Raw genomic sequence first — 13,904 nt, 5'->3', positions numbered from 1 at the left:
GGCTCCTGCAATGACAGCTTGAGTAGACCCCCACCGCTGGGCAAGTGTGCTTGTAGCCCCTGGCCTCTACCCCCTGGTTTCACTGGAGGCCCAGAGCAAAGTTCTAGCAAAGACACACGGCTGATAACTCACCTTTTCCCCACCGTGCACTTGGAGGTTTAGATCCCTCAGCACTAGATCCAGGCCCTTCCTGTACCTCACTGAATAGTTCACAAACTCCAGCTCCCCCCTGGATGGCCAGTCTTCTGGGGGACTCTTGCCCTCTATGACCCAGGGAGCCTAAGGAAAACAGTAGTCAGAAATGCCTCATATAGGTTGAAGAAAAAATAATTCAAACTCAGATACAAACATTAACATTTGTGGGTTACTAGAAATATATCTGATAAATCAAATCTCCATTATCAAATGATTTTATAATAATGGGGGAAAAACATGGTTTCCTAAGTATCCATCCATTTTGGTCTTTGTTGTGAAGTTTACAGGGCCAAACCCTCAATGGATATACATTTATGATTTTCTATTAACTTTAATAGAACACTGTCTGCTTCATGCCAGCTCAAGCTCTGACTTAGAACATGTATCATGCATTTTGCCTAGCTTCCTTTTAGCTTCCAGATGAAATACTTAATCTCCAGAACTGTACACTGCAGCTCCCCTCAGATTTCCCATTTCCTAATTCTTAGTCCTGCATCATGTACACAGGGCTACAAAACCCAGTGTGTCCACAGAGCACCAGATCTCCCAGCATAGCTCCATCTGCAACCTTTAAAAGTCTTTGGCAACAAAAGTAGATGATTAGATGATTTGCCTGGATTAGGCAGTACAGTGTTCCTAGAGATGTTCTTCTCTCATGGGGGATGAAGACTGATTAAGCTGATTAAACAGAAATACTATTGAAAACATGTGCACAGCCTGATAATTGTACTGCAGCTGTGCTCACTATCAGGATCACAGCACCATCCATGCAGGTAGGACTACAGATCAAACACTTCAAACCCAATGGGAGCAATATTCTGATGGTGAAACTCATCTCTTTTGTGCTATAGCCACTCACAGTAGCAGAAAATGAGATGCTAAGCACAGGCTGCATGACGGCAGTAATAATTTGGAGCTGTGATAGCATAAATTACAGTTTAGAGCGTGACATTTGTTCAAGTTAAATGATAACGCTCTCAGAGCGGGACCTGTCTCTCAAGAATCTAAAGAAAGACCATGTAAATGTGTGCATTAAAATTTCACCACGCTTGTTGGTGAGCATGCTTGATGCTTGGTAGCTGACCTCTGTTTCAGTTTCTGAATACTCTTTTATTCTTTCAACAGCCACAATGTTAGTTTCAAGTTCAGAAGTCATTCGGACCATCCAATTCAGAGACAAGGTCACCTTGGAGAAGACAAGGAACAAAGTATCAACCACAGAGGAACAACAAAACCAGATACTGCTGTTAAGACATGGATTCACATTAATATTACAAATGGAATAATTACCTTTGCATTGACATTAATACAGTTACTGAGACAAGAAGTCTACAGATAATCAGGTGCTCCTGTGAAGAAGCATATGCCTCCCACAGTGATTTAACAAATGGCCCTCTCAGGGCAGTTGGTTGGAAGCCATTTCCCTAGTCGTGGGTTTCACTGGAAAATTGCTAACAGCAATCCTGCACACTCATAGTATCTAAAAAGCTTCTGGCAAGAGTGAGGCCATTAAATCTGCTAAACTGTCCACAGCTTGGTTGAGTGTAGTTTCTCTTGCCTATTTATGAATCCTACTGACCTGCCCGTGATTACCTGCACACGCTGATGTGTTACGTAGCCTGCATGATGCAAGACATGTTAAGCCATGCTGCTCAAATGACCTGTTCTTGGTGAGCCCACCTGATACTTTCTGAGCTTTCTGCATGCTTGCTGCGGGGGATACTGGGGTACAGCACAACCTCGATGCTCCCAAAGTGCCCATAAGTCCTACTGTCTGTGGGCTTGCTGATGGTTTGTCAGCATTCAGTGTTAATCTCTATTGTTTCCAGATACCCCACAACTCATTTTTATTATTTCCTTATTAACTTCAGCTTTAACAAGCACTTAAATTATTGCTAATTTATCCATACCACCTACAAAAATGAAAACCCATCAATGAACAAAAAGCTATAATACATACCTGTAATGCATAAGATACTGAAAGTCCTACCAAGCCAGCATTCAGGCTGTTTTTACCAATCACAGCAAAAAGGGCAGCAAAAAGGACAATACAGTTCCCCACAAATTCAACTCGAACACCCAGCCACCTGGTAAAGAGGCAGATGTAAGCAGAGTGGTAAGCAGTTGCTTGGATCAATTTTGCAAACACGGGACTATCTGAGCAGAAACAAGAAGTTATACGCCTTTTTACCTGTTTGATACTATGCTAGGAAAGTAACTCTTCTGATTTTCATCCATCTTCACATCACTGATGTCTATGAAGGACTTCACTCGTCTATAGGCTCTGATGACACTGGCCCCTGATAAAGTTTCTGAGAAGTGTGAGTAGATGGGAGATCTGCTCACAGACTCCAGACGCTTCAGCTGGCGGGAGGTAGCTACATAGAATCGCTGCCATTTGGGGGGGAAAATTGAAGGGTACATGAAATACTTTCTCTTTTAACGAACAGTGAAGATTTTTTTAGATTAAGGAGTTAAAGGAGATTGCTACTGATTCACTTCAACCCTCCAAAATATTCTCTCTAATTAAGAATTTCAAGAAAGTTATCTTTGCTTCACACCACAACAGAGTGTTGGGTAAGTGCAATTTCTATAGACTGTAAGTTGAATTTAACTATGTCCCTTTAAATTTAGTTAATATAGACTAACAAAATAAATCCATTTGTAGGAGCCTCATTTTCCAAGTGAAACATGAATTTGAACCTCCATTACTGGGTCTCTATTTACAGTCTATAAAATAAGCTTCACTTTTGCTCAGAAGTCAATAAAATTGATGCTTTCTATTTTCAATATTTTAACTCCTCACCACTTTATAAACTTGTCAATACGTCAAATATATACACACATCAATATATTGAAGTGTACTGCAGCTCTATCTCTAGCAGTAGGCTTATGTGTTATCACTTAAAAGCAAACAAAGGTTATGCCTATTTATTTCATGATCGCATCTCACAGGACAATTTTTTTTTCCTCAGAGAAGTAAATCATGTTTTGTTTGCATAAACATGTAGTTACTTTGGATCTTTCCATTTTCCCTCAAATTCATGTTGTTTTTCCTAAAAAGAGACATGAACAATGGAATGAGTCATTGCAATGGTAGTCAAACATTTTTCCAGTTACCTGAACAAAGAAGTAGAGGATTGCAAGTGGAACGATAACCACAGCGAAGAGCGGAGTACTTGCTATGATTACAATCATTGTCGATAAAGAGGTGAAGAACGTTCCGAGGAACATCAAGATAGTTGGTGGGATTACTTCATCGATCACGTAGATGTCCTTCGAAAAGCGGTTGATGATCCGGCCAGTTGGGGTGGTGTCATAGAAGGACTGTGGGCTGTGAAATTTGTTCTCCAGCAGAGCAGCGTGGAGTGTGCGGGCTGCATTAATGCCTCCCATGGCCAGGGTAAAGGAGCAGATGAGTACTATGAGGCCTAACAGGTGAAAAGGAGACCTGTTAACCAGTGAACCTGACGTTCCTGATTCGCAGCCCTTTGCTTCCTGGCAGTTTCTGTTGCACTAGAAGCCTTTTTTCCTTTACTATATTCCCTGTTCACCCTCCTCTTACCATGCACATTAGCACTATGCCACTGGGGTCAAAGGAACATGTCCTCTAGGATTTCACCATGCTGTCCACGTAAGACAGACACACAACCATCTTCCCACTGCTTTCTGCAAGCCTCCATGAAGTCCTAATGCTCCAACTTCACCTCAACCCTTCATTCTCTTCTGCACCTAAGTTTTCATGTTTTCTCTTCACCATAGCTCTACTCAAGCTTCCATGTCACCTGTTCAACCCCCTCCAAGGGCTTGACAATGAAATTAAAAATATTAGGCTGAGCTCAGACTTGCTGGCTCCAGGTTACTTTACTTCCCTTGCTTAGGATAGGATTTGGGGGGGCAATTTTGGGCCACCAGCAATTGGTGCCATGGTTTTCCCACCTAATTCCCCTCTTTACTAAAGACTGAGACATCATGATTTCATCTGGTCTCACCTTGCAAGAGGCCCAAGGCAGCATAGACTCCGATTCGCATGGCCGTGTTGTGCTGAGTCCCATTTATCACTGGCTCATTAGTCCAGTCACTGAGCCACACATTGGCCCCAATGGCAGCAGCATTTTGACAGCAATACAGGAAACATATCATTAAAGAAATGATAGGGCTGACAGCCTTCATGTATTGCCAGAACACTGTTAGCTTTACCTGCAAAATCACAAACCAAAGCTGGTTTGTACAACTTACACAATCAGGAGTTTAGACACATTTAGAGAAAAAAAAAAAATTTTGCCAGAGGAACTGCTAAGTTCAAAACTGCCCAAACTCTAACACACCACAGAGGACAGTTCATCTGCCTGAGCGCCACATCAGGGCAATAACTTTCAAAACGAGTCAGAAACTTCTCTGAAATACCCTTTTCCTCCATTTTGAGGAGCTGTATTTTATTAGTGTTGTGGGGTTTTAGTTTCTAAGACTATGCCAGAGGGGGGGAAAAAAAAAAAAACCAAACGAGAAAGAAAAGAGGCTGATCAAATAGCAGCAAAGGATGGGTAACAAGAGCAGGAGCCAAGTTTTTCAGGGAAAAGCAGCAACTTGGCAGGCATACTGAGCTCAGGACTACTTTAAATGTCCTATTTAAGGAAAAGTGCTGAATATGCATATCCAGGTGTCTTTACAGCAACTTAAATGAGGTACCAAATGCTAGTGCACCCCAATAGGAACATAAACAGATGATGCTTGGGACAAAAAAAAGTAAAAGATGCTATCTCTAAGGTAGTGCAAAAAGGCAGAGAAACAAAAAGAGACAGAAACTCAGGACAAAACTCCATCTCTTAAAAAGCATAAGAAGGAATAATTAAAAGAACAAGTGGTGTTGATTAGGGACTTTGAAAACTAAAATAATCCACAGAAACAGTTAATTACATGTCTGTGCCATGGACCATGTACATCGGACTAAACAGGACACACTGAGCCTTCTGAAGTAGAGAGAAGGGGCTTTCTTTGACAAAACCTCCCTGATCCTATTCAATCCGCTACTCCTTTCTGTCCCTTTCATTTAGTTTTGTATTCCCATCTTCTTTTTTTTCCTTTTCCTTCTCTTTTGCTCTGTTCCCATTTTACTCCCTGGCCCTGCTTGGGCAAAGTACAGTCCCTTTTGTACCTATAAGCATAAAATGCTCTCGAAGATGGGGGTGGTGGCAGGTATCATTTAGGCAGAACAGATCCACTGGCACAGAGCCGGCAGCTGGCTCGTATAACCCACTGCTGCGGGTCATCAAATACCCAGTGCTGCAGCTGGATTCAGCAGCAGCCAAACACTTTAAAACCCAACAGTGCTGAAAGCTCTGCAATGCAAAGACAGGGCTGATGGACCGCAGTGCTATGCGGTATCAGGTGACTGTAGCAGGAGCTGGAAGGGATTTTTTTCCACCCCCTAAGTACACAGCCCTTGCCAGGTGCAGAAACCTCTGCCAAAATCCCAAATTTGAATGACCAGTGGCCACCAGATTAATGCCTAAAGCCTGCAGTCGTGATTTATACAACACGTTTAACAGAACTGGATCAAATACAAAAATAAAATTTTTTTTTTCAAACAGAAGAAAAAAAATGTGGAAAAGGGGAGGGGGGGATCAAACCATACCATTCCCGTTTCAGTGGTTTCAGCCTGAATAAGTTTCTCGTTAGGATTTTTTCTTGGCAGAGGAGACTCTGCTGGCTTCTTTTCACAGACTCTTCGTTTCGTTGACATTTTGTTGGGACATTCTCCTCCCTCAGAAGATATTACACTAAGTTGCCTAGTTAAAACAAAAGAGTCATTAGGAGAAAAAGGGCACTTGCCTGGCAGGGCTAAGGCAAGACTGGGATGCAGCAGACTGGACTTACTCCCAGCTCTTTTGCTGAGTTTCCATACCAGCCTCACTCACAGCTACGGGTGCTTGTACCACCCCTCTGGATCCTCAGTGATGCCAGAAATGCAGCACCTAACAAAGGCTGTGGCAGAGCCTGGGCTCTTTGGTAAAGGCCTTTAGAGGCTTCACTGCTAACCCCTGAGCATCTCTGGTTTTCACATCAACAGTAGCTGGACAGCATCTATGGGTATGGTTATGAAAACATTTAAACAAGGTTCCCAATGGAAAGGCACAATGCAAAGGGTTTATTTATCATGCAACTGGTAGCAATTTAGTGTTGCGTGGGTAAATATATACAGTGGTGTTACCCGAGAACCAGAGAGTTGCTTTAAGAAATTAGTTCAGTTTGGATTTAAAAGAGGATTGCAGGAATGTTTGATCTTCTTTTCATGTTCTTTCACATTCATTTTCAAAAGGACACTAAACCAATTTATTTGTAAGAGGAAACTAAGGAAACTAAAGCCCAACCTGAGAAGCAGTATGTGACCACCATCCTTCAGATGTGTTTCACCCCAGACAGAGACTATAAACACATGAACCTCATGTTTACCTAAGGAACTGTTTGCGGACCTCGTTTGCCACCGGTTCGTTATCTGCCAGGTCAGTGTGGATGCTGAGGGTGTCTTCAGCTAGCAGGACTTCCTCCTCTTCCAGCACTGCAAGACAAGATCACACCTCAGATTTTCTGATGAATAAAGCAGAGGGCACAGAGGTGGCTATAAGAAAGCAAAAATCATGAAAAACAATACCACAGCAGGAAAATCATAGTGCATAAACTCCCCCATAGTTTTGCTTACATCCCTTCTGTGCATCACTTCTCCTAACTAAATTGCAAAGATCTTGTGAGGCAGGTTGGCTGCCAAATGCATTTACATGACATTCCTTAGGTGCATCAGAAATGTTAAACCTAGATAGCGTTATAGCTGGTTCTAGCTAAATTCACTTATAGGGCATGCTCTAGGCATAATCTTGGGATGGGGGGAGTCACGTCAGGAACTAGTGCAAGCCTATTCTGTTGCTAGATGATGTCATGCATGTTCCTCTGCCTGTCTGGAGAGAAGCAGTGCTGCAAAAGCGTGGGAACACTGTCACACAGAGGAAACGTTTAGCAAAATGCTCTAATCTTGTATCATTTTATCAGAATCAAACCAAGCTGAAAAGTAACCCAAGATTAAAATGTCATTTGAACTTTGCCATATGCAAAAAACAACATATAAACAGAGAAAAAATACCAGACTCTGGGTAGCCCCTTTGATAGCAAGCCTAGTCTGTTCTTGGCTACTCCATTTTCCTACTGAGCTTGACCTTGCTAATTGTGAAATAGTTTCCCAACTTTAAAACAATTTCTAACACAAGAATTGCTTTTTTCTAGGACAAACCAGATGAAATTTTGAAAGCAATTTGTGAAAACATCTATCAATAATACAGACCTGGCATTAGACAATCATTTTCATGATAGTGCAGAAAGGCAAATGCCACTCTGTCATGAAGAAGCAGGGGACACTTTATACAGAGAAAATATCTGTAATCTGGTTGACAGAAAAAGATGTTTTAAGAAAAAGCAATACTGTACTTGTTGGTTCATCCTCTTCAATGTCTTCATCAAGTGCATAATTTCGCAGGAATTCTGCAAAGGCCTTGTTTTGTTTCAGAAGGTCCTGGTAAGATCCCATTTCGGAGATTTTGCCATCTACCACGACAACTATATGGTCCACCTGAGGCAGGAAGCTGATGCCATGGGTCACCAGAATTCGGGTCTGGATAGGAAAAAAAGAGAGAAACTTCACATCTCTCAGTTGTCACTGTAGGGACTAACACTACTCAGCAAGCCAAATACTACCACATTTTTGGGACAGGGTGACCATGTTAGTTACCATGTCAGTGTGAAATGCCAGGGGAACTACACTGTCCTTGTTAGCCAAGTTAGCTTGGAAATATGTACACGAATTTACTGTGCTCCCTATTGCATGCTGATATAACCAAAGAGAAACGTGAACCAACAGAATTATCATTCCCCCTTTCCCTTGTACTGATTTTCTTTGCAGTCCTTCTTCCCTTTTGAGCTCTGAGATAGCCTGAGAAGATCATAACAGGAGTAGAAGGGGAAACAAAGAGACTGCAATTTGGTTGTATACTGCCAAAGACCTCTGTAAAATCAGTAAGCTGTTACAACTTCCTCACTGTGCTGCCTCCAAGTAACAACAAGCAATACAAAGCTGACAACCTTTACAAGTTTCTGCAAATGTTTTGGGAGATCTCATAGCAGGGATTTTAAAAGACAGACCAGGTTTCTGACTCTACGTGTTCTGACTAGATCACATCGCTTCTGGGCATGCCTAAATAGCAGCTCACTGCAGAGTCTGTGCTGTGGGGAAAAGATGTCCACATTGCCAGTTAAACACAGAAATTCGGGAATGATTCAGCACTCAAGCCTCAGTGTTGAAATCGCTTTCCTGTTATCCATCAGTGGTTTTGAGTTTGCGTGCATTTTTAAGAGGATCTAAATGCCAGCTTACTTTTCCTTTAAGTACCCCATCTGGACCAATAACTTTGTCAAAGATGTGCTTTGCAACATGAGAGTCCACAGCAGAAAGAGGATCATCTAACAGGTAAATGTCAGAGTTGCTGTACACTGCACGAGCGAGGCTCACTCGCTGCCTCTGCCCACCTGAGAGATTGATGCCCTAAGGGGAAAGAGAATAAAACATATCACACAACTCTGTTCCAACAACAGCTATGACTTTTTATGGCTCTCACCCAGTCAAACACACGGATGCTAAATTGAAACATGAGACACTGAAGAGAATAACTCACTCCGAGCCAGAGACAGGAACAGAATGCCTCTAAATCTGTTTGTTCACTGCCAAACTTCCACTCACCCAGCAATCTGGAGATGGAGTAAGTCTCTTGTTTAATAAGCTCCTAAAGGGAGCTGTTAGAATGCAAAACTATAAAAAGGAAGACCATCAACCAGGATGTAAAATGCAAACATTCAAAGTAGGGCTGTGGCACCTGGAACGTCTTCCACATCTCTTATCTTACATATAAATCCACATATCCACCTCACTTCATGCTATCCATCTCAAATTTAGTGCCTATAAAAAAAAAATCTTTGTTGGTAATCACAGATGTACAAGTTTCTCATTAAAATGAGGTGTTAAGGGATAATCATACCACTTTTTCACTTGATGCACACCATATGTTCCCTCCCTTTTTATCCTTACAGGAAAAGGAAGGACTTTACATATTCTGGACAGATGCACCTTTACAACTGGACAACAAACGGAGGATGCTCTGATCTTCCAGGGCTAGATGTGCAATTATGCACCACAGTACAAAGAGCTGCTTAAAGTTAGGAACAAGTTTAAGTCCAACTGCCTTCCACGAAACTGCCCTGCATGTTTCAGTGTTGATTGTAGCAGAGATGCCACTGTAAAAAATCAAACCAAATCAAGTGCTGGCTTTACAGCAATCTCTCTTAAGCTAGACAGAACAGGAACCACTAAGCAGGTCTGACCTGAAAAAAAATTTTTAAATTACCTTCTCTCCAATCTCAGTCTGATCCCCTCCTGGCAACACTTCCAGGTCAGTTTTTAAAGCACAGGCCTCCAAGACATTTTGGTATTTTTGTTCATTAGAAGCTTGGCCAAACAAAATGTTATCTTTCAGCGTGGCATTCTGGATCCAGGCTTGTTGAGGCACATAAGCAACAGAGCCCTTGAACAAAGAGGGAGAAAGGAAACCTCTGATGTGCAACAAGCAATTCATGCTTACAACTCTGATTAAAATCTGCAGCACATAGATATAGCTCCTGTTTGATATACATTCACGTTACACATATATGTATGCTAATTGCTGATGTATAGCTGATAGAATCAGGAAAGTGATTTTATATAAAACACAGCTGAACAGGTGTGGGCACAACCCAAATAAACACACAGACAAGCTGGCATAGGAGCAAACAGAATTCCCTCTCCAGCCTGATGTACACTATAAGCAATGGCAGGCATAAGCAGCACATTTCCATACCACTGTCAAACAGATCATAAACAATACCAACCTTCACAGCCACTTCTCCTTCCAGCTTTTCCATTTCACCCAGGAGAGCAGACACCAGAGACGACTTCCCACAGCCAACAGGGCCAACGATGGCAACCAAAGCACCACTGGGGACCAACAGATTTATACTGTGGAGGAAACAGGCTGGAAATTAATTAAACATTAGTTTACTAAAGACATTATGGGTCTTTAATCCAGGGCTGAAATACACAGTGACAAATCAGCCTGACCTCAGCCTGACTGGATACAGTAAGCATTGCTTAGTTACTAGTCTTCTCCCCCCTTTCTTGCATACAATCAACCTTAACTAGGACTGTAAGAGTAAATGGAAACCCATCAATAATCTGTCTTGTTGGTTGTTAAATTGTTAGGATTGGTAGCAAGCCTTCTACGAGCCTTTGCTGTGTCCTATCAGTCCATCAGCAAGCCACAGTGACACAAGGAAAACAAAACTGTTCCAATTAAAATCCTTTACTGTTTTCCCCACTGTGTTCTTAAAAAGGTGCTGCTTTAGGTCCTGGTTTTGAAGGTGAACTGATACGGAAATGACTGATGAACACAGTGTCTCTGCCAAAGTGCCTTTCACTAACAAAATCAAGAGAAAATTCTGTCTGCACAGATCTTGATGCTTAATTCTTATGCAGATTCTTACCAAGCAGGTAATTAACGTTTTGAACACTGCAAGAAGTTGTTTGTTTGTTTGTTTGTTTGTTTTAAAAAAACACATTCAAAGGAGGAAAACTCAAAAGCACTACAATATTTTTCATTATTCTTTCCCTCTAGCTGAGTTTTGCCTTACTGCTACTTTAGGAAGTCACCAGCTAATTTTTAGGCCCAGGTGGCTAGCAATTTGAGCTGGAGATGCATGGTTCTTTCTGAAATAAACACCAGAATGGTCATGTCACTGAAGTCAACCTGGGTGAAGATTTGGTTGCCTGAACTAAACTGGCTCCTTTGAACCCTAAGCCTCTTACTTGCAGGCTATCCGTGTATAATCTGTTAATATAAACTAAGCACAGCAGCATGAGCAACTTGGACTGAGAATTCTAAGAATACTCATCAGGTTTCTGATAAGGTTTCTGTTGATCTGGCAACAAAGCATAACATCAGGAAGTGTATGCTTCCAAGTAAATTCTGTTTGTATTAATTCAAATAGGAAATTGAGCAAAACATGCACCCCCCCAGTCTGGAAATGGCCCATCCACAGCCACAGGGATGAGTCTGCCTCAAGACTCTTAAAAGAACAGACCACTGTTGGCACAGCCAAGTCCAAACCCAGACATCTCAACTGTCCTCACAATCCATCAGATCAATTTGGTTTGTCCAACACTTCAGTTAAAAAAATGTTTATTTAAGAAATTTATGTAGCCTTTCTGTCCTTCAATAGGTAACTATTTTATGCTAGTCATTGTGGAGTTAAAGCCTTACAGCACTTTTCTCTAAAGCCTAAATACCATGAGGCATGAGGGTTAGCTGGATGTTTTAAAGGCAGAAGAGTTGCAGATATGGAATGTGTGGAAACAACCTTTTCCAGAAGTGACCCTGCAGATATTACTAGACATCTTTCAAACAGACCTCCCAGGAGCCAGAAACCAGGTAGATGATGTATTGCAAGTGCATAAAGTCATCTTACTCTTTCAAAGATGGCTTAAGCTCCTTTCCCCAGCTGAACGTCGCATTTGTTACACTGATGGCACTGCCTGTATGACAAAAACACAACAGAGAAGGCAGGAAATGTATTAGACAGAATAGTACAGCTGGGAGACTGGGAGACAGAGGAATCTTTATTTATGGGTGTTTCATGAAAGCTGCAGTTCCCTTTTCTGCTGGCATGGGAAGCACAGTCTCATGATGGTGGGTCACAAGACAGGCTTGTTCAGAGTGAAAATAACCGATCTCAGCTTAAGCTATAGACTGTGAGCTCACAGCCCTGTGGAACTGAAAAAGCTGTCCTGCTTCACCCTGCCCCAGTGAGGCCAGTCCCAGCATTTGCTGCTCAGAATCCCCATGCAACCGTTAACACAACTTTACTTAAGAAACGCATTTCGATTGGGTAGGAGACCATTGCACACTGTTGACTTTGATGTATCAGATTAAATTTGCCTCTGCACAGGTCCTGCTCGCCACACTAACAAGTTACAGATCTGCAGGCTTTCTTTAATTCCTGGTGGGGTGATTATACCAGTAATCACATGACAGCCACCCCTCCTCCTCTGTATTTCACACCCAAGAGAGGTTTCAGACCACAGAATCGCCAAAGTGCATTACATGAGAAAACACATTGTTTTGAGACCACCTGGTTGGCTCATTTGTTTTGGGATACTGTTTCCAAGAGAAGAAATCAGAATTGTTTATAATGTTCCTGAGCAAAAGGTTCCTGAGCAAAAGGTGCAATACAAAAGGTTTGAGTAGGTCTTGCTGTCCCTCGTCAGTGGATGCACTTCGTTATTCAGTGCTGTTAGCATCCCACTGCAGATGCAAACTCAGACCCAATAACTCAACTCAGAGCTCAAAAATATAGCCAGAAACTTGTTTTTCACATAGCCTGAATAACAAACACAAACTTTTCAAAAAAGCAGCTGCTTTTTTTAAAAAAAACAAGATTACGGCTATATTCTTTTTCCTCCTTTTCCATAACACAACCAGTCCAAAACAAATATAAGACATTTGCTGTATTAGGATAGTTTAGAAAAATACTGATGTCTTTACCTGGAGCAATCACTTTTGTTTCCACACAATTTGGATCAAGTTCATCATGACTCAGGAACTGCTGAATTCTCTTTAGGGAAACGCTTGTCTAAGAAAAGAGCACGGTGTTATTTTATCATTCTTTTAATGGGGACTTAATGCTCTTACTCCTGAAAAAGAAAGCATGCAGAACAGCTTAAGCTTTCACCCCATGGGCTTCCTGAACAGACTCATTCTTTCCCCGCAATCAATCTTATGCTGAAATTCAAGCTTTTAACTGTGAAATTTCTCAGCCCAAACTGAGTTCATCTGAATGAAGCAAAATTCACACAGACAAGATTACTCAGAAGATGTCAGGCTTTCCAATATAGGGCAGCAGTAGAGAAAGGATATTAGAAAGAAAGTCTGCTAATAGGCAGATGCAAGGGACTTCTTCATTCCAGAAATCAGGGACATATGGCGTTCTTTTGTTGAAGTTATTCAAAACAACTTATGCACCAGATCCTCCTTACCTGCGCAATGTTGCTAATGACTTGTGGAAGCATACTGAGGGGAAACTTTAAAATATTAAACAAGGAGAGGGAGACAAAAGCCTTTTCTGCATCCAGGATATTCTTCTCATTCACCGAGACATATACAGCAAATGTCGTCAATGCTACCTGAAAGCCAGAAAGTGAGTTTACTGCCACATGTATGTAATATTTTGACATTTTAAAAAGCAGTCAAGCCTGATAAGCATCTTTGAAATAAAAGTATCAACAATAAAATTGAGCACATTCTCTGCTTCTGACCTTTTCAACATGCTTTAAGAATGACAAGTCATATGAACAAGTTGATACAAAAAATGGGCACGCAGAATAAAATAACTTTCAGATTACTAACGGCGACATTTAGTTGAACTAAGAGATTCAAGAAGTGAACTACAGAACTTGGGTAAATAAAACCGAGAAGCGGTTATCTGGCTGTGGTTTGGCTGCATTTCCAACTCCACCCAACCCAATTTTTCCATTGTAGACTGCAGGCTACACAAACAAGACATTGATCAATAGGAAAGGGAGT

At 41.6% G+C, this 13,904-nt stretch overlaps 1 protein-coding gene across 3 annotated transcripts in view; it reads right to left on the bottom strand.

The window, feature by feature from the left end:
- ABCC3 (ATP binding cassette subfamily C member 3) overlaps positions 1-13,904 on the bottom strand; it is a 48,941-nt gene that overhangs the window by 3,670 nt on the left and 31,367 nt on the right. Inside the window, exons 13-27 of one of the 3 annotated variants that reach the window (XM_074921790.1) lie at positions 13,358-13,504; positions 12,867-12,954; positions 11,791-11,857; positions 10,159-10,285; positions 9,639-9,815; positions 8,615-8,782; positions 7,672-7,855; positions 6,649-6,754; positions 5,831-5,984; positions 4,188-4,395; positions 3,316-3,626; positions 2,387-2,586; positions 2,156-2,282; positions 1,280-1,381; positions 133-279 (exon numbers count right to left, since the gene is read on the bottom strand). In XM_074921790.1, coding sequence (XP_074777891.1) covers positions 133-279; positions 1,280-1,381; positions 2,156-2,282; positions 2,387-2,586; positions 3,316-3,626; positions 4,188-4,395; positions 5,831-5,984; positions 6,649-6,754; positions 7,672-7,855; positions 8,615-8,782; positions 9,639-9,815; positions 10,159-10,285; positions 11,791-11,857; positions 12,867-12,954; positions 13,358-13,504 — 2,313 coding nt within the window. Of the gene's footprint in view, positions 1-132; positions 280-1,279; positions 1,382-2,155; positions 2,283-2,386; positions 2,587-3,315; positions 3,627-4,187; positions 4,396-5,830; positions 5,985-6,648; positions 6,755-7,671; positions 7,856-8,614; positions 8,783-9,638; positions 9,816-10,158; positions 10,302-11,790; positions 11,858-12,866; positions 13,016-13,357; positions 13,505-13,904 lie in introns of those variants that run through there. The other 2 variants (XM_074921791.1, XR_012634740.1) reach the window with 2 other exon arrangements.

This window comes from Athene noctua, chromosome 18 (assembly GCF_965140245.1).
Source record: "Athene noctua chromosome 18, bAthNoc1.hap1.1, whole genome shotgun sequence".
Lineage (NCBI taxonomy): Eukaryota > Metazoa > Chordata > Aves > Strigiformes > Strigidae > Athene > Athene noctua.
This window is presented reverse-complemented; position numbering and strand designations above follow the sequence as displayed.